At 54.7% G+C, this 25,485-nt stretch overlaps 6 protein-coding genes across 6 annotated transcripts; 4 read left to right on the forward strand and 2 right to left on the reverse strand.

Moving 5' to 3' along the window:
- Positions 1–335: 335 nt before the first annotated feature.
- On the forward strand, positions 336–3,259 carry BDP81DRAFT_311362 (kinase-like domain-containing protein; the record flags this gene model as incomplete). Its single annotated transcript, XM_060583716.1, has 5 exons — positions 336–1,103; positions 1,164–1,363; positions 1,437–1,596; positions 1,653–2,391; positions 2,448–3,259. The coding sequence occupies 5 exons, from the start codon at positions 336–338 to the stop codon at positions 3,257–3,259; spliced, it is 2,679 nt and encodes an 892-aa protein (XP_060448825.1).
- Positions 3,260–6,248: 2,989 nt separating this feature from the next.
- On the forward strand, positions 6,249–6,686 carry BDP81DRAFT_419578 (uncharacterized protein). The gene has a single exon (XM_060589787.1). The coding sequence runs from the start codon at positions 6,260–6,262 to the stop codon at positions 6,593–6,595; it is 336 nt and encodes a 111-aa protein (XP_060448826.1). The 5' UTR covers positions 6,249–6,259; the 3' UTR covers positions 6,596–6,686.
- Positions 6,687–6,970: 284 nt separating this feature from the next.
- On the forward strand, positions 6,971–8,582 carry BDP81DRAFT_159975 (uncharacterized protein). The gene is made up of 4 exons (XM_060582015.1): positions 6,971–7,306; positions 7,393–7,523; positions 7,613–8,185; positions 8,277–8,582. The coding sequence occupies exons 1-4, from the start codon at positions 7,264–7,266 to the stop codon at positions 8,523–8,525; spliced, it is 996 nt and encodes a 331-aa protein (XP_060448827.1). The 5' UTR covers positions 6,971–7,263; the 3' UTR covers positions 8,526–8,582.
- Positions 8,583–9,069: 487 nt separating this feature from the next.
- Positions 9,070–10,977, reverse strand: BDP81DRAFT_458403 (uncharacterized protein; the record flags this gene model as incomplete). The annotated part of the gene is made up of 1 exon (XM_060593407.1): positions 9,070–10,977. The coding sequence occupies one exon, from the start codon at positions 10,975–10,977 to the stop codon at positions 9,070–9,072; it is 1,908 nt and encodes a 635-aa protein (XP_060448828.1).
- Positions 10,978–11,412: 435 nt separating this feature from the next.
- Positions 11,413–16,459, forward strand: BDP81DRAFT_159980 (putative DNA polymerase alpha catalytic subunit). The gene is made up of 4 exons (XM_060582016.1): positions 11,413–11,869; positions 11,930–12,033; positions 12,087–14,372; positions 14,431–16,459. Exons 1-4 carry the CDS (start codon positions 11,578–11,580, stop codon positions 16,168–16,170), a joined length of 4,422 nt encoding a protein of 1,473 aa, XP_060448829.1. The 5' UTR covers positions 11,413–11,577; the 3' UTR covers positions 16,171–16,459.
- Positions 16,460–17,591: 1,132 nt separating this feature from the next.
- On the reverse strand, positions 17,592–22,385 carry BDP81DRAFT_159985 (uncharacterized protein). The gene is made up of 5 exons (XM_060582017.1): positions 22,007–22,385; positions 21,479–21,931; positions 18,251–21,097; positions 17,843–18,192; positions 17,592–17,785 (listed from the first exon to the last, which is right to left on the reverse strand). The coding sequence occupies exons 1-5, from the start codon at positions 22,055–22,057 to the stop codon at positions 17,683–17,685; spliced, it is 3,804 nt and encodes a 1,267-aa protein (XP_060448830.1). The 5' UTR covers positions 22,058–22,385; the 3' UTR covers positions 17,592–17,682.
- Between the last annotated feature and the right edge of the window lie 3,100 nt (positions 22,386–25,485).

Below are 25,485 nucleotides of genomic sequence, written 5' to 3' on the forward strand. Positions count from 1 at the left end.
ACACGAGCAACGCAGTCCACACACCTGGTCGACCCTTCGACACTTACTGCCAACCTTACCTCACTCACCTCCCTTGGCTTGCTCTACCTGCGAGTCTGCGCTCGCTCCTGCAACTTGCCTTTCAACCTTACTACGCCCAGTTCAGCCTGGCCCCATTCGCCCGCTTAACGCGTCCAGTCGAAACCACCGACGACATCAGCTAAAGCGCTCGGCCAGCCCTTTCCCCCTTCCAACCTTTCAACCAAAACCATCCAACCGTCTGTTTGGCAACTCATCCCGATCCCGACCGACTGCATCATCTCCTCTTTCGAGTCAACATCGCTTTTCCGCCCGCCATGGACTCCCAGTGGCAGCAGGGCTACGCCGATCAGGCCGGCTCTGCGAGGAGATACAATGGCAGCGGCGCTCAGATGCCTCGTGGGGAGTACAACGGTCAACCAGGTCCGCAAGGCCAGCCTTCTGCCGGCTACAGGCACGACCAGTATCAAAGCCCTGGCGGCATATCCTCTCACGCTGCAAGTGCCGCCGCCTCGCCCATGTCCACCCCCCAGATGCGCGACAACAACGGCGACATCCCCATGCACGACGTTCAGGACTCGTACGCCGGCATGAAATACCCCATGAGGCCCCATCACCAGTCTCACCTCTCCGGCAGCCGCTCATCCACCCTCTACTCTCCTCAGGAGCCCTCGGCTGCTGCCCAACGGTACTCGCCAATGGAGGCACTATCCCCCACCTCGCCTTATGCGCCAAAGTCGGCGCAAGGTCAGTTCTCGTCGCCTCCAGGCCAACGACAGTCTCCGACGAGGCAGCCCGATTACATGCCCCATAGTCCTCACTACGGTGGCCGTCAACAAGCCCCGCAGCTTCCTCCGATCGCGCCGTACGGTTCCTCCCATGACGGCTACCCGTCCGCTGTCGTTGCCAACATTGACGGCGCCTTTGCAACCGACCCCAAGTCACCCCGCCGCCCTATTCCGCAAGCCATGGTTCGAGGTCCTGCGCCCGAATTCAGACAAATCAGAGCTCCGACGGACCTTCGACCCAAGGTTAACTCTCAACCTCCATTCCGCCGTGCGAACCCCGAAGGAGGATTCATCAGCGTAAGCCCATTCCCCTAGCCGGGTCACTCCAGAAAAACGCAGCCTACTTACATTTTCTAGCCTCTCCAAGCGCTCACGGTGCATCTTCCTGCTACCTACAGGATCTGCAACCCGAACTTCAAATACGAGTCGTCGCGAAACCCCCGCCGAGTACTCACGAAGCCGAGCAAGGGTGTCAAGAACGATGGATACGACAACGAAGACAGCGACTATATCCTCTATGTGAACGACATTCTGGGCTCAGAGGAAGCCGGCCACAAGTACGTCTAGGGTTCCGACGGCGCCACCTTTTCGCCGCCTTCAGTCGAGTACTCGAGCTAACTTGTGATTTAGGAACCGGTACCTTATTCTCGACGTTCTGGGCCAGGGAACCTTCGGCCAAGTTGTCAAATGTCAAAACCTCAAGACTCAAGAAGTTGTTGCCGTCAAGGTCATCAAAAATCGCACGGCATACTTCAACCAGAGTATGATGGAGGTCTCTGTCCTGGACTTGGTAAGGCGGCTCTCCTGCTCACGATTGACAACGAATTGCTGACTTTAGTCTGCTAGCTCAACACCAAGCTCGACAAGAACGACGACCACCACCTTTTGCGACTCAAAGACACCTTCATTCACCGGCAACATTTGTGCTTGGTCTTCGAGCTCCTCAGTGTCAACCTCTACGAGTTGATTAAGCAGAACCAGTTCCGAGGTCTAAGCACGACTCTCGTCCGCGTTTTTGCTCAACAACTCCTCAATGGCCTGGCCCTTTTGAACAAGGCACGGCTGATTCATTGCGATCTGAAGCCCGAAAACATCCTTCTCAAGAACCTCGAGAGCCCCATCATCAAGATCATCGATTTTGGTTCAGCATGCGACGAACGGCAAACAGTCTACACCTACATTCAGTCCAGGTTTTACCGGTCTCCCGAAGTTCTGCTGGGCTTGCCCTATTCGTCGGCCATCGATATGTGGTCGCTCGGCTGTATCGTAGTGGAACTGTTCCTTGGCCTCCCCTTGTTCCCCGGGTCGTCCGAGTACAACCAAGTCTCGCGCATTGTTGACATGCTTGGTAACCCTCAAAATTGGATGATCGAGATGGGCAAGCAAGCCGGCGAGTTCTTTGAGAAGAGGCAGGACGAGTTCGGACGACGGACATACCAGCTGAAGAGCATGGAGCAGTACGCTCGGGAGCACTCGACCAAGGAGCAGCCCAGCAAGAAGTATTTCCAAGCGAACACTTTGCCGGAGATCATCAAGTCGTACCCTATGCCACGCAAAAACATGAAGCAGAGCGAGATCGACAGAGGTAAGATTTCCAAGGTACTGCACAACAGTCGGGACAAGTGCTAACATAGCGTGTAGAAATGAACAACAGAGTCGCCTTTATCGATTTCGTCCGGGGTCTGCTCAATATCAACCCGCTGGAACGTTGGTCACCGCAACAGGCCAAGCTCCACCCGTTCATCACCCAGCAGAAGTTCACCGGTCCATTCGTCCCGCCCATGAACTTGAAGTCGAGCTCTCTGAACCGGTCTCCAGCACCAGGCACCCAGCAGCAGCAGCAAGCCGAAGCATTGAGCAAGCAGAGGGCACAGGCCGCCCAGGCGCAAGCGAACTCTGCGGCACAGGGGGCCTATGCACAGATGGCTGCTCAATATCAACAACCCACACACCCTCAGCAGGCGCCCATGTACAATAACCAACAAATGTACTCTCCTAGCAACAGTCATGCAGCCCAGCCGCCGCCCTACGGAGCCCAGCAGCAAGGCGCCTATGGTCAAATTGTCATGCCTCAGCAGCCGGCGCAGATGCCTCCTGGACCTTATGCGAATGCATCCCAACAACCTGGCCTGTATCCTCAGCAGGGCATGCGGCCGGCACGCCAACGTGCCTCAACCATGGAGCAGCAGCAAAGCGGTATTCCAGCCGCCATCCAGCGCGTGGCTAGTCACCTTGACCCGAGCCAGCCGATCCGTTTGCAGCCTAGCCCTGCTTACTACCCCCCTGGTGCCGACGGTGGGATGGCAGGCATGGACAATGCGGCTAATAGGGCCGGTAGACGTGGAAGTCGAGCGCAGCAAGGAGGAGGAAGAGGAAACCGAGACTTCATTCGCAACCTCGAGGAGCGAACGCTCGAAGAAGGCTTCATGGGGAGCCAGAATCCCTGGCATTGATGGCTGGGCGACCTCCGATCAAAGTGATTTGAAGTGCGCATTAAAATTCCTTCGCATCCTAGGGCTATCAGTCTATCCCTTACAGGAGACTATGGGAGGTGACGTTAGGACAGCCCGGGGATCGATGCTACAGCATTCGCTTGCGCCAGGTCGACTACAGCAGTGCAACCCCTGAACGCATGGTGGCAATTGGACGAAGAAGATACCCGGTGGCCCCAATAAGGGAGACCTGTTGCAGGGGACCATCTGAAGAAGACGAGGTTCAAAGCCGGGCTGGAAAGGGACGACGACGAAACATACACATGTACGGGAGCTCTGATGGGACGATGCATGAGAGGAAATTGGCGGACGATATTGGGTTGGCGGGGACGGCGGCCTCGACGGTGGAGGAAAGGGAAGGAAGGGCTCGACAGCCAGCAACGACATACGAGATCACGTCCTCTTCACACACCGTTCCTAACTACTTACCTACCTACCTTTGTTCCTAAGGTTTAAAGGGTTCCGGATACAGCAGGTTGGCTTTGCAAGTTGTTTGACTAATGTGGAAGTGACAATGGTGTCCAAGGGGAAAGAAGTTGCTGACCTGATCATGTGTGCCTACTCAATCAATGTTTAAGATACCAGGTTTTAACTCGACACTTGTATGGCTCTTCGCAACTCCCAGCCTTAGGAAGGGGCCGGTGATGTGGTCTCTTCAGTACAATGTTGCCAGAGTTCTTGTGCGTCTCGGGAAGCACTGACAGACACCCTAGCCCCCACGTCTGTTCCTGTACATCATGCTGTTGGGTGCTTCCTTTGAATAGGACCTTCTGTATTCACATGTCCTCCCATATCCTCCTTGAACAGGGAAGTTACTAACTAGGTACACTCTCGCCTTCCATGACATTGCGGAGAGGGTTGAGCTAAGCTCCTCCTTGTTGTTCGACATCTTTGCATTCACATTCTCTCTCTTCGACCACCTCCATCATTGCCCACCCAGCTTTGGCGCCCATTGCTAAGACAACAACCTTTGGTTCTTTGGATTTCTCTGTTGCTTTTACAATCTAGCATCTACCCACAACGGGGCCACTCATCGGCGTCCTCGCTGCTGTTACCTCAAGCATCCGCAAATTTCTTGGCCAACGTCTCATAAGATAGCCATGGCGCATCCTCTCTTGGTAACGAAGCAGAGGGATGCTATCGGATCCAAACCCTCCTCGAGACCTCAAGCCAAACGCCCCTCGGAGGTAACCCCGAAGAAAGACTTGACGTCAACGCAAGGAAGCTCCGATTCGGAGCCCAGTCTCAAACTCAACGGCAGCACAAGAAGCAGACACCGCGCGTCCTTGAGCATCTTGTGGCACAAAACTGTTTCCCGTATGCCGACCTTCAGCAGAAAAGATGCCTGGAAAGGACAGGCTGCCAGGGCAGCTCATGCCTCCTCAACAAGTCAGTCCGATTCGCAGACCGACGAAGGCGAGCAGCATCAGGTCGACAATTCCGCAACTATCAAGGACGATGTCACATTATCCCAGAAAAAGAAAGGTGCGATTGAAGGCATCCCACTCCTTGATTGTTGTCTGTTGAATGCTGACTTCAATTTCGACTTAGGTTTGTTCAAACGCCGAAGCCTCGGAAACATATTTGGTACCAGCAGCCGGAAAACGCTCAAGAGATGCATCAAGTCTGAGGAGGCTCTCACCGCCTTGATGGTTCGTGACGTAGATACGTCACCCCGCGAAAGACATCTGTCTGCCTCGCTCGTCGCTCCAGAGCTGCCGAAGGTGCGGGCATCAGGAAACTTTGAAAAGGAGTGCGTGATCATCACTGGAGAGCCACCCACGGTGGAACCGCCCATTTGCCCAGGAAAGCATACGCCCCAGCTACTGGAAACGCAGAAGGGTGATGGTCAACCCCCTTCCCTTGATCTAGGAGATGCCCTTGAAGATCGAGTTCCCGATGTGTCGCTATCAGCATTGGCTTTGGTCCAGCGACCCAGATCCTTGGATCCCAAGAAACTCCTGGCAGACGGTTCGGCAGCAGCAGATCTGGATTTTATCACATCGGCATTGGCCAAGAAATATGGCAAGAAAAAGCAGACGTCACAGCCATCATCTTCCACTGATCAGCATGTACACTTGGAGTCCAGAAAACCGCAACCAGTCGAGGCGAAAAGACTTCTTGAGCTGGCCAACGAAGCCAAGGCGGAGTTTGGGAACCTCGCTGCGACCATCAAGGCGACTGATCCACCCTCCGCTGTCATCCAAGCTGAGATGTCCAACAGAATTTTACCGGTGGTGAATACCGAGGCGCCCAATCCACCCTCTACTGTCTTCAAAGTCGAGATGTCCAACAGAATTATACCCGTGGTGAATACCGCGCTGAGCAGATTTCCTAAAGAGTCCGACTCTCGAGATGGCATTGCCAGCACAGAGGCGACTGATTCAAGAAATAAAGAGGTACTCGCTGGGAATGCCACGCACACTTCCTTGGAGAAGCTTGAACGGTCAACGAGAGAGCACATATTGAGATCGTACGCTGAGAATTTTGGCAAGTATGGACCTTTCCCTCATACCGCAGAGACGTGGGAATTGATTGGTCTTGCCTCGCAAGATGGCATAGGTACCAGGTCACATGGAACAGATGCTGATTCTTTACGCAGCCAAGACTGGGGGAGTGAGACTACTGTAGCTGGACCGGAGAAGGACAGTGTTCCAGACGCAATCCTTATCCCAAAACAATCCGACGACAGGCAACATCAACAACGTCTGGCTTTGCCACGCAATGTGAGCGAAGGCAAGGCTGAGACCAAACAGAAATACGGCGAATGGCTGTCGAGGAGTGCTATTCCATTGACGGATAATTCGACAATCACTCGCGAAATACATAGAGAGACGATGGACACAGGCCGGCTCACTGTGATCCCGGACATGGCCGTAGAACTCGAGTCTACGAAGAAAAACGGATACAACATTGTCTACCCGCCAGATTACGTTCCCAAACCTCGGATCACCTCAATAAATGCTTTGGTCATGGATCCTCTCCTCAATGCAGCAACCGAACGTCATCATCTTATTTCCGAAGACAAAGGCCAAACCGTTACTAGCAATGACACCAGCAGCCAGCGAGTTGATTCAGGTGGCACGGCGCTCCAAAGGAAGACAAAAACCTTGGCGTTCACCACACACATTGATATTCCTTGTCTCGACTATTCCTACAATCACACCCGGAAGTTGGCCTTCCCCGGAGACCGGCCTGAGACATCCGTATATTACGACGGGGCCAGCTGGGACGTTTGTGAGGACTACAGTGATATGGATGAGGTTTAGCTATGAAGGGCGGTCTGAGGTTTCCTGAGTTTTTGGCTTTCGTTTTTTTTCTTTAATTAGCTCAACTGTTCGTTTATTGACATGGGAAAGGCACTGGGGGGTCTAGTAGGTAGTTTTCGGTCCCCAAATACGGTGGCTGTTTGTAAAGTAACAGTTAAACCAAAACAAAGTAATAATGCCGTGGCTCAGTGTTGGCGTTGGACGTTCAGAAAATGAAAGCCACACCCGTGAGTGCGGTGGTGGGTGTTAGTGACTTGGGAGCTCCGACTGCAGACGGCCCCATTGGAGAAATAGGTACGTACCGAACCGTCCAATCGAGTGGAGACCCTTGGAACACGCTCCCATGGGCCATGGTCCACCCTCTAAACCAACGCGCCCAGGTCAGCCTCAAGTTAAGGTAACTTTCTGTCTCATGCTCGTCAGGGTCTTTGCAAGGTACTTCATCCATTCTTCAACTTGTCTTTGCCCGCCTTTCTCGAATCAAGGTGTCTCTTTACAGCCACGAACCTATCGGCGACCCATTATTCTACCTAGTCCCCCTCTCACTCCTTTCTCAACCCATCACTTTTCTACCCAAGATCTTGCAACCAGACGTGTCTTGCAGACACCCCTACATTTTCGACCTTTGCGACCACCACACTCAACCTCATCCTATCTCGCTCCGACCGGAACCGTTTGCCCAGGAGATCAATCAACATGGCGAAGGTAGCAACCGACTTTGAGAAGATCATCCAACAAGGTAGAGCCATTTTCTTACCACGTCATCGGACGCCGCCCGTTTAGAATGGATCGCTGACCGGAGCGACATTTTGCTTCGCTTCGCAGGACGAGAGAGGAAGAAGAACGAGGCGCTGGCACAGAAGATCTTCTCCAAGGACAGAAGGCAGAGCGCGCCTTCCAAGCTCAAGTCCGGTGCGGGACCGTCGCTGGCGAGCCGAGTCGGTATCACGAAGAAGGTATGCACCTCTCACCTTGTCATTCACGACTAGCTTTCAACAAACCGACGAGCGAAGCAATCGCTAATGTTCTCTTCACCTGGAATCAGCCCCGCACCGCATCCCTTGGCCCCAAGCCCCTTCCTGTTGGCAACATCGACGGCGACTGGACACACGACCTCCACGGAACGGTGAACAATGGCGGCGGCAGAGGAGGACGGAACAACAACGGCAACAGCGCCGGTGCAGGCGGCCTCGCGTCGCGCATTTCTGCGCCGGGAGGAGGCAGGTCCGCGCCCGGCGCGGCTTCGAACGGCGGCAATAACAACAACAGACGAGTCGACCGACGCGCCGAGCAGAAGGCGGCGAGAGTGGCTGCCGCGATTGAGCGCTCGGGCACCATGGCCGACGTCCAGATGACTTCTGTCGCGAACGTGGTGCCTACGGGACCGGCGATCAGGCAGGGCCTCTCTATCAGAGGGCTGGCGGGTCCGTTCGCGGTGATGGCGCAGAACTTTGCGCCGGGGACGACGGCGGCGGATATCGAGAGCGCGATGACGCCTGTGGGCGGGGAGATGCTGAGCTGTCGGATCATCAAGACGACGCCTCTGATTCTGGCGGAGATGGTATTTGCGACGAAGGAGGGTGGTGATGCGGTCATTTCCACGTTTAACAACCAGACGGTAAGAGTGCCCGGCATCCGAAGCCTGCTATTGCATGAGGCGATGGCAGGCGCACTTTGGAGTTGTTTGCTGATTTGAGAGTGGACTATAGGCCGACGGACGCATCATCAAAGTCTACCCCAAGCCCGGCGGCTACAAGGAGCCCTCTACCCGCCCCGCCAACACCCGTTCGACCTCGAGCAACTTTGTCGACGGCATGAACGGATTCCCCGAGGCCATGGAGGAAGACAACGGCGGCTTGTACAGCGATGACCTCGTTCGCAATGTCGGCAACGGCGGCGGGAACGGCAACAACAACAACCGTAGAGGACGAAACTTCAACCGTGGCGGCAGGCGATGAGTGAGAGGCGAAGATGACGATGGGGAAACGTTCCGGTGCTAGACGGGCGAATTATGACGGAGGCACACACAAAAAGACACCCTATTCACACTACAAATTCGGGTTTTCTTTTTTCTACTTGGGCGTTAAGATTTCGAGAGCGGGCTTGGGAAACGAACGAAAATACCTAGGCGACTCATGTGTATGTTGGTTCTCCTCATAAAGGGGGGAGAATTTCAGATCGGAGGCATTTCTCGCAAGTAGGGGAGGGTTCTTTTCGAGAGGGCGCAGATCTCTCTCCATCATTCAGGGAGGGCAAGTGTACTAATAGACCAAAGAGACTTTGCCTTTTCTTCACTTTTCTTTATTTCATCTCCTTTTTCCTGCAATTCAGGGCGTCTTCGAGGAATGGCGTCGGACCACGGTTGAAGCTCAGAAAGGTGCATTGGGATTGGGGTATTGTTCTATCGATGTGACGAGACTTCGGTCGTTCTATATCTTAGGTATCCATGGCTTAGACATTGTGTGTCTTACATGGTAATGTACATTTCATGGTAAGGATAATTTACAAGTCCAACATTTGTTGCTCGTCCTTCTTTGCGGGCGTAGCATCCTCTATACGCTGGTTCGGGTCGGTAAACTCGACCGCGAACCGGTTCAGCTTGCTACGTTTCTCCTTGAGGCTGATGAGCGCCTCGTCGTCGGAAGCAAGTGCTCTCTCGTTGACGACCTTGTCGACGGCGCTAATCATCTTGCGCGCGAGGTCGGCAAGGTCCTCGACGGCCTCGGCGCGTTTCCGGGCCACGTGCTTGCCTTGGGACTTGATCAAGGCCTCCTTGGCCGCGGAAAAGGGCGTCCAGAGATTTTCCACGGCAGCGGCGAGTTGTTGGCCGTAGCCGCGCTTCGCTCCCTGGGTGTCGCCCGCCTTGTCCATCTGGCGGAAGTTGAAGTGGCACATGATGGCACCCTTCATGTAGATGAGGAGGGCGCGCACGTCCACGGGTGTTTTCTGCACACCGCCATGGGCGAGCATCGTGTTCAGGATGGATGTGGCGTCGGCGAATGCGTTTTGGCTCATGTTGTTGTTGATGCAGGCGGAGAGGGCGCGGCGGTAGACGATGGGAGGGACGGGTTTGTCGGCGGGCATCTGCTGTACGGCCTTTGCGGCGTCTTTGCTCGAGCCGCTGCGTTCGTAGAGACGGATCATTTGGTGGTAGTTATCCGTGTCGGGGTTGACGCCGTAGTAGTGGACAAAGAGGTCCCAGTATTTCACGCCCAGCTTGGTCTGCTTCTGCTCGCGGACGATGGCGAGGACGAGGGAAAGGGTGTTGGAGCGCGGTACGGCGTATTTGATCTTTGGTGAGAGAACCGTGGCTTTGCGTTTGGTGCTGCCGGTCGCGCTGATACCCTTCATCTCGTCGTTGATGCGGTGTGCGTAGTCGCCCGTGGGCGTGCGGTTGTAGTTCCGGACACTCATGGTCTCTTCGAGCATGGTCATAATTTTGCCTCTGTCCTTACTGCCTCCGAGGAGCAGAACACGACCCATGGCGCACACTAGGTCCTCGTCAATCTCCAGCTTGCCGTTGCGCCAATTGCGCATGACCTCCTCCCAGATGTGCTTGCACCGCGTGATCGTCTGTTCCACCATATCGATATGCTGTTGGAGAGACTGCCCTTTGCGGTTGTCCTGGTTCTCAGCCTCTGCACGTAGCGTGTTGATGATGGCCGTGTACGTGTAAGCGGTGTTCTTGCGACCGGATTTGGCGTCAGTCGAATCGGCCAGCGTGAACATGTTTTCGACGTCGCCTGCGCGGCCGCAGCACTGGATCACGGCGTTGACATGTATCGAGTTGGGCTTGATCTTTGCGTCCTCCTTGAGCATGGTTTTGTACAGAGCTAGGGCTTTGGCGCTGGCAGCCTTTGGTTCGCGGGACTTTGCGCAACCGGTGAAGATGATGGTAAATGTCTGTTCGTTGGGTGACTGGCCGCGCTTCTTCATGTCGTTGAAGAGGGTGATGGCATAGTTGACACGCTTCAACTCCATGATCTGGTACTTGATGAGGTGGTTCCAGGACACTACGAGGTCGGTATCCTTGCCGCTGGCGCGCTGGACAAGCAGAAGGGCCTCATCGAAACGACCCTTCTCGAGTGTCGCCTCGACGTGCTTGGCGATGTTGAAGGGGTTTTCCAAGTGCTCGAGATGTTTCGACACAGCCCAGTCCAGCTTCTGTTTCCTTCTCTTTTCTGCAAATTCCTCGCTGCCGCCGTGGGTACCTTTTTCTATTTCCTGGCCTTCTTTCAAGAAAGCCCGGCCCGCGGACGTTGTGGGTGTTGCCTTTCTATGGGCGAGTCGGCGTTGGCTGCCCGGCGGGCCATGTTGAAGGATGGGTAGAGTAGACGATAATTCGGAGAAGGAGGCCCTTCCTGACAACGGCTGAAGCGCCCGTGTAAGGCACGCTTTGCAGGATAGCATCCTCGAGTGTATTTTGCGGCGGAAGGTGATGTGAGCTTGGAGCTATTCGCAATTAAGGTATTCCGTAATGTACTCAGGTAGGTATCATCAGATGGATCTTCAATCATGAAAGCGCTACCGGGAAATTTTGCGACCAACTGCCCAAGCTCTCTTATCTTATCGGAGAGCTTGCCTGTGCCTGCGTCGTTGGGGCGTCCTGCATAAGGTAGGTAGGTGGCTTAGCGTGTCGCGCAGAACATTGACGTTGGTTGCGGGGCGATCCTCTTTATGAATGCCCCACCTTTGCTGTGTTTAGTGCAGACTCAACCAATTGGCCCGACGGCAATTAAGCAAAAACGCGTCGCCAAACACGAACGCGACTTTCATTGCGCGCCGCCCCTGGCTGAACGGCCAAATTATAGTGCACATCAATCCCGTGCTTTGTGTTAACCCACCCACAACAGGCCTACTCCGTTCCTCGATACAAACACACCTTGACACGCCAAATCTTTCAGTACCTATCGCCGGTGCCGAATAACTTCTTGCTCTATACGATGAATTGAGTGTCCTTTCGAGAAATTGAACTTCCCTCTCATACTCGACAGATCAACCCTGCCCACCATGCCCAAGGTCGACAGACGCTCAAAGCTGGCCGAGCTTCGGGCTCTGCGAGCATCCGGCAAGAGGGCCAACTACGAGGTCGAGGAGGTCGACGAGCTTTACGAAGAGGTTGACGAAAACCAGTACAAGAAGATCATCCGAGACCGTCTGGATCAAGACGATTTCGTTGTCGACGACAATGGCGAGGGATATGCCGACGATGGTCGAGAGGAGTGGGATCGCCAGCCCCAATACTACTCGGAGAGCGATGAGGATATACCAGTGAAGGGCCGCGGTAGGCCAAGCAAAGCCTGTGAGCAGAGTCTCCAATTTCACATGCTTGCGAGATCTCTGTCGTGCTGACTGTCAATAGCAAAAAAGCAGCGCGAAGAGGAAGAGGCCAAGCGAGATGCAAATGACAGAGACATCAGCGAATACTTTACAAAGGGTACAACCAAGACACAAGCCAAGCCAAAGGTTCGTCAGATGCCCCCAAAGCCAGAGGAAGATTGTTCTAACAAAAGTCATAGGTCGCCAAAACGAAAGAAGACGATGCTTTCCTTGCTGATCTCCTGGGCGAGGTCGACGCCAACATCCCCGCTCCTGCGTCCCGATCAGCCAAGCGTAACAGATCCCCCGAACGTCGCCGAGCCCGTGTGCTTTCTCCTGCCCCCGAGACTAGGACGCGCCTCACCAAGAGAACAAAGACTGTGGATGACAGACAATCATCTCCCATATTCGACAACTCAGCAGTCGATGATGGCTACTTGCCCCCTATGGGCGACGATAGAGACGATAGTCCCGCTCCGATCACTGTGGACGATATTCCCATGTCCGAGGACCCCGCGCCATCATCACCTGCCGCTAAAGTAGCCCAGCGCAAGGCACTGGTCAAGCCAGAGCCCCTGGATGAGGAAGACGATGTCATGATGGAGATTGCCCACGCTGGTGCGGTCACCGCTGCTAGTGTCAACATCACAGGGTCAAGACCACCGAAGAAACTGGTCAAGCCCGACCCCTACCCTACACCTTTGAGCTCCTCTCCGGTCAAGCCTGCTGCCCCATCAGTCGACTCGTCAGCATGGAACAAGATTACAGACCAGCTGAACGTTGTCTCAAGCTCTCCTGCGGAGGCTAGAACCGTCGGCAAAATAGACTATAAGGACGCTATCGAGGAGGACGGCAGTCTCAACATGTTCTGGACTGACTACACCGAGGTCAATGGCAGTCTCTGCCTTTTTGGCAAAGTCTTGAACAAGAAGACTGGCTTGTATGTCAGTTGCTTCGTCAAGGTCGACAACATTCTCCGCAAGCTCTTTTTCCTTCCCCGCGAGACGAAGCTCGAGGGTGGAGAAGAGACAAGCGAGGAAGTCGGGATGATGGATGTCTACTCTGAGGTCGACTCGCTTATGACCAAGATGAATGTCGGCATGTACAAGATCAAGGCATGCACAAGGAAGTACGCATTCGAGCTTCCGGGCATTCCAAAGGAGGCTCAGTACTTGAAGTGTTTGTATCCCTACACGAAACCTGTTATTGACAGTACGGCCACTGGAAATACGTTCTCGCGTATCTTTGGCACGAACACGGCGCTATTCGAGCAGTTCGTGCTGTGGAAGAACATCATGGGTCCCTGCTGGCTGAAGATCACCGATGCCGACTTTGGTTCCCTCAAGAATGCCTCTCACTGCAAGCTTGAAGTGCTCGTCGAGCACCCGAACATGGTCTCCACGCTCAGCGACTCTGACACCCTCGATACCCCTCCCCTGACCTTGATGAGTATCGCGTTGCGTACTGCCTTCAACCCCAAGGCCAACAAGCAAGAGATTCTGGCAATCAGCGCCCGCATCTACGAGAAGACTTCCTTGGCTGATCCAACTCCGGCTGAGAAGCTTCCCTGCCGGACATTCACCCTCATCCGTCCTCATGGGACAGCATTCCCTCTTGGATTTGAGAGCATGGCGAAGGACAGAAAGAGAGGCCTCATCAAGACCTTCCGTCAAGAGTCAGAAATCCTCATGTTCTTCCTTGCTCAGCTTGATGTCGTGGACCCAGACGTAATCCTAGGACATCAGTTGGAGGGAGTCGACTACAGCGTTCTGCTCAACCGCATTCACGAGAAGAAGACACACCAGTGGTCTCGGCTTGGTCGACTCAAGCGAACGCAATGGCCAGCTTCCATGAACAAGGTTGGTGGCAATGTCTTCGCCGAGAGGCAAGTCATGGCTGGTCGTTTGCTTTGCGACCTGGCCAACGATGCTGGAAAGTCTGCCATGTTCAAGTGTCAATCTTGGAGCTTGACAGAAATGTGCAGTCTATACCTGCCGGGTAACAACCGTAGGCAGGACATCGACAATGAAGCTGCGCTCAAGACATGGGCAACCCAGTCCAAGGAAGGCATGATGAACTACGTCTCACACATGGAGGCAGATACCCACTTCATCACTGCGCTGGCTTTACAGGTCCAGCTTCTTCCCCTGACCAAGGTTCTCACTAATTTGGCCGGTAACTCATGGGCGAGAACCCTTACTGGAACTCGCGCTGAGCGTAACGAGTACATTTTGTTACACGAGTTCCACCGCAACAAGTACATCTGCCCTGACAAGCAGACTTACAGGGGTAGAATGGCCCAGGAAGAGAATGAGGCCGAGGAGGGCGACGGGAAAAAGAAGGACAAGTACAAGGGAGGTCTTGTTTTTGAACCTGAGAAGGGTCTCTACGACAAGTTTGTTCTGGTCATGGACTTCAACTCTCTGTACCCTTCCATCATCCAGGAGTACAACATCTGTTTCACGACTGTGGATAGATCCACTATGGTATGCACATGATTTATTTCACCTTCACTTCAAAGTCAAATGCTAACTCACGCAACAGGAACAAGATGAAGAAGCTGTACCCGAGGTCCCTAAGGATCAAGACCAAGGCATCTTGCCCAGACTCATTGCCACACTTGTTGGCCGAAGAAAGCAAGTCAAGTCCTTGATGAAGGACAAGAATGCAACTCCAGAGCAGCTCGCCACCTGGGACATCAAGCAGCTTGCGCTTAAGCTTACGGCCAACTCCATGTACGGATGTTTGGGTTACACCAAGTCCCGTTTCTACGCCCGCCCTCTTGCCGTCTTGACTACGTACAAGGGTCGTGAGATTCTGCGCAGCACCAAGGAGCTCGCCGAAAGCAACCAGCTCCAGGTCATCTACGGAGACACTGACTCCGTTATGATCAACGCCAACGTCGAGAACGTATCCGATGCCTTCAAGGTCGGCCAAGAGTTCAAGAAGGCCGTCAACGAACGGTACAAACTCTTAGAGATCGACATTGACAATGTATTCCGCCGTATCCTGCTCCAGGCCAAGAAGAAATACGCTGCTATCAATTTGGTTGAAAAGGATGGCAAATTCATCGAGAAGATGGAGGTCAAGGGTCTCGACATGAAGCGTCGTGAGTACTGTGGCCTGTCCAAGGAAATCTCGAGCAAGATCCTCGACGAGATTCTGTCCGGCAACGAGACAGAGAAGTCCATTTCACGCATCCACGAATACCTCCGAGAGATCTCTGGGAAGATGCGTGAGCAGGCTATTCCAGTGCAGAAGTACATCATCTTCACACAGCTCGGCAAGGCCCCCACAGAATATCCCAACGCGGACTCCATGCCCCAGGTCCAGGTTGCCTTGAGGGAAATTGCCAAGGGAAAGAATGTTCGCCGTGGCGACGTTATCTCCTATGTCATCACCGGCGATCCTCAGAGTTCCGACCCTGCCCCGAAGAGAGCCTATTCTCCCCCAGATGTCATGAAGGCTGACTCCGGCCTCTCACCAGATGTCGAGTGGTACCTTGGCAAACAAATCTTCCCACCAGTCGAGCGTCTTTGCGCGAATATTGTTGGAACCTCGAGCTCTCAGCTTGCAGAGTGCCTCGGCTTGGACATCCGCAGGTACAAGTCAGTCCAGGACCAGCAACAGAGCGGAGGCGGCGATGTCGAGATCCACCCCATGGAGTCCCAAATTCCCGACGAAGTGCGCTTCGCCGAGTGTGCCCGTCTCTCCCTTCGCTGCAGGGCATGCAAGAAGACTTCCGTTTTTGAGGGTCTGCTCGCACAGCCCGATCGCGTCTCGGCATCAGGGGTGCTTTGCGACTCTTGCGGTGCCACCATCTCAATACTATCGATCGTGGCCCAGCTTGAACACGCCCTGCGGACTCAGACAGCGCGCTACTACGAGAGCTGGCTGGTCTGCGACGATTCCGCCTGCGGCATGCGCACCCGCCAAATGAACGTCTACGGCACGCGTTGTCTGGGCCCCAAGGGCCTTGCGCGGGATTGTCTCGGTCGTATGCGCTATGAGTACACCGAGAAGGCCATTTACAACCAGCTCATATACTACGCCAGTCTCTGGGACGTTGACAAGGCCAAAACCAAGGCTTCTGCGGAGAACGGCAATGACATGCCACGCGAACACAAGGACAAGGTTCTCGCGATGGCGGAGCACAACCGCGTTCGATTCGGCACTGTCAAGAGCGTGGTGGATAAGTATCTCGACAAGTGTGGTAGACAATGGGTCGCCATGGATACTCTATTTGCCAAGCTGGGCTTCAACAAGCTTCTTGCTGCAGCATAAGGCGCGTGTCACCACACCGCATGGGGTGAGTGCGCAAAGGACAGCTGATAATGATTGGGATGGGAAGTTTTGGACATGACGGAACCCTTTGAGGAGTTGGTATGGAGGGGAGGCTGGCTTCGAGGTTCTGGCCTAGTATTTGAGTTTGCTTTTAGGGGAGGATGATGACTTGAGGAGTTGGAGAGCCCGGAGTTTTCGGTTGGACTTGGGAAATCGAGGCGGGCAAAATTAGCCTCTAGATATGTTTCGTAGTTGTTACCGTAGGAAACGTGGTTAATATCTTTTCAAAGTGCTTGTGTGATATACGATATGTTCCTTCCTGTCACTGCATACACAATTCATGACTTTCACACCCTGGAGATCAGGAGTTCAACCGCTCATCGATATCGCAACGCGAAAGATGGCCGGTAGCCAAGTGCTCCCTCCGTATGAGGACAGCATGGGATTATTGACCAAGGCAAGTCGTCCTGGCTTTGGCTTCACGTCACACATACACAGTCACAGATGACAAACACACGGAAAGGTTGTGAACTATGTAGTCTCTTCTTTTTTTAAGGCTAGGTCCACTGGCAAGCTCGCTGCCGAATTAAATGTACAAAGTCAGAGAAAGCATTAGGTCCCTCCACGCCCGGTCGGTAAATCCCCTCACCAGTCCCCTTTTTCGCCGGCGAAGATGCCTAGACCAAGGGGACAAGCCACTGTTGGCGACCAGTAACTTGAACCCAGAGTCCCGGCTCTTTCACCGAGCACCTCTCCGCCTTCGTAGTGGACAGAGATGGGTGCTGGGACCAGTCCACTCCCTCCCATGACCGGGAAACCACGCTCAAAAAAGAAGTGTTGGTGACGTCGAGAGACCTGCCAGTGATGACCAAGCCAAGGCCAAAAGGATGAAAAAAAGACGAAAATCCTCTTCTGAACAAATCCCTAAATCCCCTTTTTGCATTCGGAACAGGATCACGACCTTGCCGACGCTCCTGCGTATGCTTTTTTGATGTCCCGCCTTTATAAAGAGCAAAATTCGCGCACTCTCATAACGTGCGCGTAAGCTCTCCGTTGCTGGATGGACTCTCCCGGGGTCGTCTCTTCCTTCGTACGTCTGGCCTGTCTGCATTCAACCATTTCCCAACTACTACTACCCCACGCAGCCAGGCACGTAGAAGAGGACCCATAAAGCGTCGTGAACTCGTATTAGAAAAGGAATAAAACACGTTGTGTGTTTTGCGTCTGAGCGCATCATGAATTGATGCGATCGGGTTGAAGAGGGCCGAATGTGGAAAATGAAACATCCGGATTCCGAAAATGGAAAACCTCTCTTCCTGGTGAGAGGTCATCTCAGTGTGAATCGTCTATGTCGGTATTCTTTCGAGGTATCATGGTCCGCAGCAAAGATCAGGGTTAACTTTTGAAACACGAACTCTGAGAACCCTCTGTGTAAATGCACCAAACAGCCCCCGCCCCTGTCTATTTGCTTAAATGCAATGACTTATCGGAAAAGGAAATACTCGGCTCCTCTCATTTGCTCTCGGCAGAGTCGGGAACAGCCTTGGACAATGCGGGAGAGGCAGCAGTCGAAGGAGGAGAAGCCGGGGTTTCGCTGTCCAAGTTGGCGAGTGCACTACAACGGTGGTTAGTCATTGACCATGTTGATTGCCAAAAGCGGTGAAGAACTTACCTGAAGGCGTTTTGGTGTTGGGTGGTGGGGGGAGTGCCGGTGCGGGATGAAGCACCAGAGTCCTCGCCAGGGCGGCCGAGAGAGCCACCAGGTCCCAGTCTGCGTCCACTGTTGCTACGAGAGCTGAACATGGAGGTGGGACCGAGAGAGATGTTGCCACTGGCAGCTCTGCTCGTCGAACCCTTCAGGCGGCGCAAGTCGTCCATACCGACTTGGTTGGATTGGGCCTGCATGTAGCCAGAGGAGAAGTTGCGAGAATCGCCACGACCGACATTGGGACGGCCACCGGGACCGCGTTGGCTACCGCCGCGCTGGTTCTCCATTGCCTTCTGGGCAGCAGCTGCCTCAGCCTACACGAATAGTTAGTACACAGTAATTGGGAAAGGATGGTTGACCTGGATGTCTTACCTCTGCGCGAATCTCATCAAGAGTCTTAGGACCCTTGTTTGCCTCCTTGGAGGCCCAGCCAGCCTTGCGAAGATCAAAGACATCCAACAGCATGAAGTTCAATCTGCTGGGAAGCTCAGGCATGTCCATCATGTGCTGAATGCGGTCGAAGTAGACGTTCATCAAGGCCTTGCCCTTCTCCGAAGCGTCAAGGTTGCTACCAATGGTTCTCAACAACTTGGAGAGAGACTCTATCTCAGCCTCGTCGGGAACACCCTCGTAGTCGACAAGCTTGCGAACGCACTCGTGCATGATGCGCTCCGTCAACATGCCAAGCTTGTACAGCTCACCAATGAATTGGACGAGACCAAGACCGCGACGCTTGGCGGCAGCTTCAATGTAATACTCGTCGGAAAGCATGGCGGCCTCGTTCGTTTGGGGCTTGCTCTCGTCGGCTTCCTCGGGCTTGGCGGGCAGGTTGGACTTCCAGCCGCGCTCGAACTCCTCTTGACAACGGTTGAGAAGGTACTTGCGGAACAAGGCACCTCCGCTGACAACCACACCGTTCTTGTCCTTGATGTTCTCGTCGCGGATCTCAGGGCTCATCGTGTCAAGCATACGCTTGCAGAACTTGGCGTACATGGAAGCCCAGTGAGCCTCGTCGGTGGCCTTCTCGAAGGTAAGCTGAATAACCTGGCGAAGAGTGCGGCCGTCGGACTCGTCCTTGGACTGGCCCGCGATGGCCAGAATCTGATCGGCAATCTTGTCGAACTTCTCCGGTGTCATCTTGTTGAGAGCAGCCTTGACCTTGCGCTGAACCATCTGAGGATCCATGTGATCGCCGCCAGGAGTAGGGCCTGATGCTGAGGGGCCCTTGCCGACGCTGGTCGGCTTCCAGCCTGAAGCTGAGACGGCGATGGGCTTGAGCTCCATGCCAGCCGTGAGAGGCATGGTCTTGGCCGCCTGCGCATCCTTGGCGTTGTAGTCGTTACGCCTGCTGCCACCACCTCTGGCGGAACGGGTCCGGGGAGAGTTGGGTCCCATGTTGGAGGAAGAAGGTGTGCGGTTCACCATCTGAGGACCAGGAAACTGGCGGAAAGTGCCCATGTTGCCAACGGGGCCGCTGCCTGAGCCCATAGCTGCATTGGCCATAGCGAACCGTTCGGCAGAAGTCGTACCACGGACGTTGTTAGAGGGACCACGGAAGCTGCCCATGGCACCGACCTGGGGTGCAGCGGCGCCACGTTGGGAGCCACCACGACCAGAGCCAGCACGAGGGGTAGAAGCAGAACGAGAACCGTCGTTGTCGCCAATGAGAGACTTGACTTGCTGGTGGAACTCTGTGGAAGGCTGCTCGGTGAAGACCTTCTGGAACTGGAGCAAGAACTGAGCATCGTACTTGAATGTCTTGCCCTTCTTAGCGACAGCGGCGTTCAAGGCAGGGTTGGGCGAGCTGATACCGGCAGGGTACAGGTCTTGGTTCATGACAGTCAAGAAGCGGGCAGACTTCAAGGACTGAAGAGCAGCACTGGGCTGAGGCGGCTCAACAGGCTTGGTGTTGAGGGGAGCCAAGTTGAGAGGGGACGGCTTGGGGCCGCGCTTCTCGGTGGGAGTGGCCTTGGGAGCGGAAGCCTCGGTGGGAGTCGATGCCTTTGAGTCGCCGATGCTGAGGTTGGAAAGCTTGTCGGCAACATCGCCAACCTTGGCAGGCTCGCTGTCGCCAGTCTTTCCGGCGAGCAAATCGGCGACGGAAGGGGTGCTTCCGCCCTGTGCGCGCTTCTTCTCCTTCTCCTCTTCGAGACGCTCCATCTCGCGCTCAGCCTCACGGAGCTTGCGGTCAGCTTCGGCAGCGTTGGTGGCCTTGTTCGCATCGTCGAGCTTCTTCTGCGCCTCTTTCTCGATCTTCTTCTTGGCGGCATACTCAGCGGCCGCCTTCTCGCGACGAGCATCTTCCTCTTCCATCTCGCGAATCATGCGCTCCACCTCGTCCTCCGCGTCAGCGGGAGCGGCAGCGGGCTTCTCGGCAGGCTTCTCAGCCGCCTTCTCAGCCGCCTTCTCAGCCTCCGCCTTGGCCTCCGCCTTGGCCTTAGCCTCGGCGGCCTTCTTCTCCTCCTCAGCGGCAGCGGCCTTGGCCTTCTCTTCCTCGTCAGCCTTGCGCTTCGCTTCGGCTTCTTCCTCAGCCTTGCGAGCGTCTTCCTTTGTCTTCTCCTCGGCCTTGCGGGCTTCTTCCTTGGCCTCGGCAGCCTTCTTCTCTTCGTCGGCGGCCTTGGCCTTGGCATCGGCCTCTTCCTTCGCCTTGTCTTCACCACCCTTGGCCTGCTGGATCTTGGCTCTCAGCTCATCCTGGATCTCTTGACGAGTCTTGGGAGTGGCCTGGCTCTCGGTGCGGACGTGGGAGGGCGTTGCGGACTTGGGGGGAGGAGTAGGTGTAGAGGTAACGATAGGGGGAGTCTTGGACTGCTGGACGATGGGAGGGGCAGGCGACGACGGCGTCTTGATGCTCTTCTTGAAGTCAACTGCTTCGCCGGCAGCGTTCTTGATGACAATGGCAGCACTCTTCTTGGGGCGAACGAAGTTGCCAGATGACGCGACAACCGGTGTCTTGACTTGTGCGTTCTGGGGCTGGGGCGTACCGGACACAACAACAGGCTGGCTCGGCTGGCCAGTGCTGGAGGAGGGACGCTCAGAGTGAGACGAGGTGCGGGACATGGCAGTCGGCGCAGGCTGGTGGAACGCAGGAGGAGCGTAGCCAGGCTGGAAAGCCGGGGGGGCTCCAGGAGAGGGCATGTATCCCATCTGGTTGTAGTAGATGGGTCGGCCAAACTGGTCGAACTGGTGGTTCGCCTGGGGAGGGTAGCCGTACTGTGCCTTTGTTTGAGTTAGCAATCTTTCGTAGTTACCACTTTCAGGAGAAAGATCAATAGGGGGAACGGGGGGACGAGAGAGTTGAGTGATGCCACTAGGTTCAGTCGACATGTAAGCCAGCTCAGTGATGCCGTAGTCGCCCAAGTCTGGACAGTAACTCGGGGTCAACCGGGGGTCGGCCCAAAGTTGCTCTCCATGCTTGTTATAGCGCCGAGGTCTGCTGGAGTCGAACGGCAAGTCATGCGAGGAATCCGCATGTCTCGACTTCAAGTAGGAAGACTTCTCCCACTGCTTCAGGTTCTTCTTCTTGCTCTTGAAAGCCGGAATGAAAGAAGCAGCCAAATTCGACGGCACGCAAACATCTTGAAAGGGAGGGGGAATTACATTGGGAGGCGGGCCCTGCTGGTAGTATTGAGGAGAGGGAGCTGGCATCGGCATGGGATGCATCTGCGCCGGAGGCATGTTCGGAGTTCCGGGCTGCGAATGGCCGGGTTGGGAATGGGCCAAAGCAGGGCTTCGGGCCGGCTGAGGCGAGTTCGGGTAGGGTTGCATGGGTCTTCCGGGGTGGAAGGCAGGCGGCATGCCGCCACGACCCTGGCCGTTTCTGTATTGCTGCTGGTTCGGGGGGAATCCCATGTTGGCCTGGTACGGGGGCTGATGAGGGTTGAAGCCACGACCACGGCCGCCCTGAGGCTGGAAACCTCCACGGCCCGGGCCTTGGTTAGGGCCAGGGGCGTCGCTGTGCTGAGAAACGCCGGACTCGCGTCGGATATGTTGACCGGGCATCGCAGGAAGAGCAGCCTGGCTCTGGGGAGTAGAGGCCTGTCTCATGTGGCGCTGGGAAGAAGATTGAAAGTCAGTGGCGCGAACGCGAGCAGGGTGTCCGAAGAGGACGGGGCAAGAATCACTTACATCGCCATCGCTTCCGAGACTGCCAAAAGTCATCGCATTGGGTTGAGCCATGCCCGAAGGGGACGGCCACCGCTAGCAGAAGGCTGAGGGATAGGAGAGGGAGAGTGCGCAGGAGAAGGCACTCTCTGGTTGGATCCGGGAATGGGGATCGGAGCAGCCGAAGCTTGAGGGGTGCTGTGTGCGACAGCAGGAGAGTTGTATCCGAACTGAATGCCGGGCTTTGCACCACCGACAGGGCCGCCGTTGGGAGCAAAGCTGTTGGGGCCGTTGGCGCTAAGGGTAACGGAGCTCTTGCGAGCGTGATCGGGTGCGCTTCCGTTCATGTTGTCGGCGGAAGAGCCGTGAGCGACTGCAGGGACGGCAGGGACAGCAGGTGTGACAGGAGGACGTCCATTTACTGGTGACGGAGCAGACGGCTTTGCATTTTGCGCAGAGGAGCCACCGACCACCACAGGTGGGTTGGATCCCGTCGCAATCAGCGGCGTGGAGGCTTGCTTCTTGTTCGCACCGGCAGCGGAAGCATATGAAGGAGCCGAAGTCGCAGCAGAAGGGGTGGGCGCCGGGTTGGACTGAGGGCTGGCAGTCGAAGTCATATGTGGAATCTCGTCGTAGCGCGTCTGTTCGTGTAGAGAGTAGCGTTGATGAAGGACCGTGTCGAAACGAAGCTGACGTCGGTGTCGGGTAGTTGTTGAAGTACAACTGCAACGATGGCTCGAATACCGAATCCCAGATTCGCTTTGGGGGTGGTTGTGACGGATCGCAGAAATTCAATAATGAATGACTGTGTCAAGAAGAACTCGAAGAAGAAAAAATCCTCGCAACGTGATGGATCGGATCGTTTCGGAGAAAGCGAAGTCGAGTCGGTCCAAAAGGTGGATGCGGGAGGAGAGATTTTTTGTTGTTGCGGGTGAGTGTTCGTGGATTCCTTGACGGCAGGAAGTCGCTAGGCGATGGGGGTGGAGAGGGGGGCAACAAGGTCTGTCTGCCTACGCAACGGGTCTTGGAAGGAACCAAATAAATGTGTCCTTTGACCGGCGGGTATTGCAGAGGAGGGGAGAGTCGTCTTCTGAAGGGGAAGCTACAGAAGAAACTGTCGATACAGAAAGGGTCTCTGGTGAAGGAAAAATTATTCCACCTGGACCAGTTTCGGTGTTTGTGGTAGGTTTAGAAGGAGAAACGACCATAAAAAATTTTGGGCAACGAGATATTATGGCGTGGATCTTGGGTGTGAGTGGGAGGGAAGGACCCAGGAAAAAGGTACATTGGCTTAAGTACCTCCTCATAAGCCCGCGCCGCGCCCACACCCGCCTCAGACCTTTTTCTCCATTCACTTTGCCCGCCCTCGCCCTCAACCCTCACCTTCCAGGTACAGATGAAAGTGTTGCCAATTCAGTGATGGAGGCACTGAGGTGAGGCTTGGGTTTCTCCGTAACCACCTCACCTCGGGCACCATTCACTACTCCTTCTGAACAGCTGACCGTTCGCATATCTTCACCTTATTTTTCTACCCTTTCTCCTATGGATGTTGGCACCTAAGGTATTTCATGGAAGCGAGACCTATTCACTTCACTCAGGCGAGGTGAACCACCCACGCTCCCTCCGAGTCCCAACCTCTACGGGTATCCGTACCCCAGTGAAGAAGGGCCCTGGCCCATCCTTTTTTTTGGCGGGATGACAGTGCGTTGCTAACCAAATCTCTCGCTTATCAACACGGTATCGGACCCGCAATTGCCACGCACAAAAGACAGTGTGGATTCCATTCGCGGAAGGGACCTTCCATTCGATTTATCTTTGCCACACTTGCCTATCGCGTTTTGCCAGTCTGGCGGCTTATCCTCCCCCCCCCCCCATTGAGGTTGCTCAAGCACCCTTTTAAGGGCGGGCACTTTTACTTTTGTCATCACCTAGGTAGCCATCACCAGGTTGGCGACCAGAAGTTGAGGCACCGTCAGTAGAGAGTCAACTCAATCAGCCTCATATTTCCAGCTGACTTCATACTCTTATTTATTCTTATTGCCTGACTGAGCCACACGCTGTCTTTGTCTTGTGTTTCAAAGCCCAGAAAAGTGTAGAGTAAGGTATTCTTGGGTCAGCCTGTCTTGGATGTACAGAGGGATTGATACATGGGGCAAAGCAGGCACAAAGAATGCACAAACAGTGCCTAGCTGGCTGGCTGGCTGCTTCGCCCCTACTTCCTTTCTCGTTTCTGTTTTGCACGTAAATTCACCATGGTCTAGAGGAGGTATTCTGCAATATGCAGAATCGAAAGATGAAAGAAAAAGGCTGAATGGAGTATCTGTAATACCAAGGTCGCAACTTCATATCAACATCGCGCCTGGATCATGATATCATCCCAAGATGGCCTGACGTTGGCAAGTTGCCTAATCAGGGCGCTCTTAGTGGAAGATGACTACGATATGGATACTAAGAGTGCGACTTGTCGTCCCTCCGACGCGCCGGGTGTTGGGTCTGATTACTTGCATGCCTTTTCCCCAACTTCCGGTTCTACCTGGACCGGACTCAGGTCTCAAGCGCACCTTAGCTTGGGGTACATGGAGATACAACAAGACTGATACAGACCACGGAAGGGCACGCACCACGTCAATTCCAGGTTATTACCTCAGGTTGTCCTCACTCTAACTCGCCGGCTGGCTTGAATACGACACGGAGGAGTTACAGTGGCACAGTGGTAGCAGATGTGGTTATTCATGGAGATGCTGGGGGGCCAAACCCTTGTTCTTTTCTACAATCTGGGCAGCAAACTCTAAGACCCTTTTCTGTCCTTTTTTTTTTTTTTGTTTTTTTTTTTTGCCATTTGCTTTTTCTGTCTCCATACGGATACTGCTCCTTCCCACTCTCGCCTCCATCGGGGTTCTCTCGCAGCAACGTTCACCCGACCAACCTGTGCCTGCCCCAGAGTCGCTGTACAAATCATCGTGAAACTCCGGTGTTCGGCACCTGGCGGCAGGCTGTGTGGAAGTGCGAGCTTTGCATGCCGACCGGTGGAGTCGAACAAGTCCTCCAGCCACATTCTTGGGAAGGTCAAAAAGTCTTTCGAGTTTCCACGGCTGGAAATTGGAGAAAGGGTGTTGAGTGAAAACCTATGCCATTATCAGATGCCCAGGTCGGTGGATAGGCTCCCAGACAGCCGAACAACCAAGGTTCCTGACGGAGATGGCTCGACCCTCCAGTTGGGCTCCTTCCAGGTATCCGCGACTCATCCACCTAAGATTAGGTAAGGTAGGTAGGTGGTAGGGTAGAGTTGGGTTTGCACCTGCAAACTGCTTCACCCTCTTGCCATGCAACGCCAGCCCAGCAAGATGAGAGGTGTCCCATTTGCTTGCTATCGGGGGGCTCCCATGCCAAACTCGCACCTCGCTGGGCCTCCGGCTGAGAAATGCACTTCAGAAGTTCAGACCCAGCGAAGTCCAACAAGTGACGACCACCAGCTAACAACCAGCTACTGCAACATGCAGCTC

Source organism: Colletotrichum phormii (genome assembly GCF_030913505.1).
Source record: "Colletotrichum phormii strain CBS 102054 chromosome Unknown BDP81scaffold_4, whole genome shotgun sequence".
NCBI lineage: Eukaryota > Fungi > Ascomycota > Sordariomycetes > Glomerellales > Glomerellaceae > Colletotrichum > Colletotrichum phormii.

Excerpts from the sequence above, each read along its gene's own strand:
- BDP81DRAFT_159985 (XM_060582017.1), bottom strand. The coding sequence starts at position 22,057 with ATGGCTCAACCCAATGCGATGACTTTTGGCAGTCTCGGAAGCGATGGC. Across the intron at positions 21,098-21,478 it reads AGCAGGGCCCGCCTCCCAAT|GCACAGTACGGCTACCCTCC; the intron begins GTAATTCCCCCT and ends ACTCAAACAAAG. Across the intron at positions 18,193-18,250 it reads TTGATGAGATTCGCGCAGAG|GCTGAGGCAGCTGCTGCCCA; the intron begins GTAAGACATCCA and ends CTATTCGTGTAG.
- BDP81DRAFT_159975 (XM_060582015.1), top strand. The coding sequence starts at position 7,264 with ATGGCGAAGGTAGCAACCGACTTTGAGAAGATCATCCAACAAG. Across the intron at positions 7,307-7,392 it reads TGAGAAGATCATCCAACAAG|GACGAGAGAGGAAGAAGAAC; the intron begins GTAGAGCCATTT and ends TTCGCTTCGCAG. Across the intron at positions 7,524-7,612 it reads GAGTCGGTATCACGAAGAAG|CCCCGCACCGCATCCCTTGG; the intron begins GTATGCACCTCT and ends ACCTGGAATCAG.
- BDP81DRAFT_419578 (XM_060589787.1), top strand. The coding sequence starts at position 6,260 with ATGCTTTGGTCATGGATCCTCTCCTCAATGCAGCAACCGAACGTCATC.
- BDP81DRAFT_159980 (XM_060582016.1), top strand. The coding sequence starts at position 11,578 with ATGCCCAAGGTCGACAGACGCTCAAAGCTGGCCGAGCTTCGGGCTCTG. Across the intron at positions 11,870-11,929 it reads CGGTAGGCCAAGCAAAGCCT|CAAAAAAGCAGCGCGAAGAG; the intron begins GTGAGCAGAGTC and ends GACTGTCAATAG. Across the intron at positions 14,373-14,430 it reads CTGTGGATAGATCCACTATG|GAACAAGATGAAGAAGCTGT; the intron begins GTATGCACATGA and ends CTCACGCAACAG.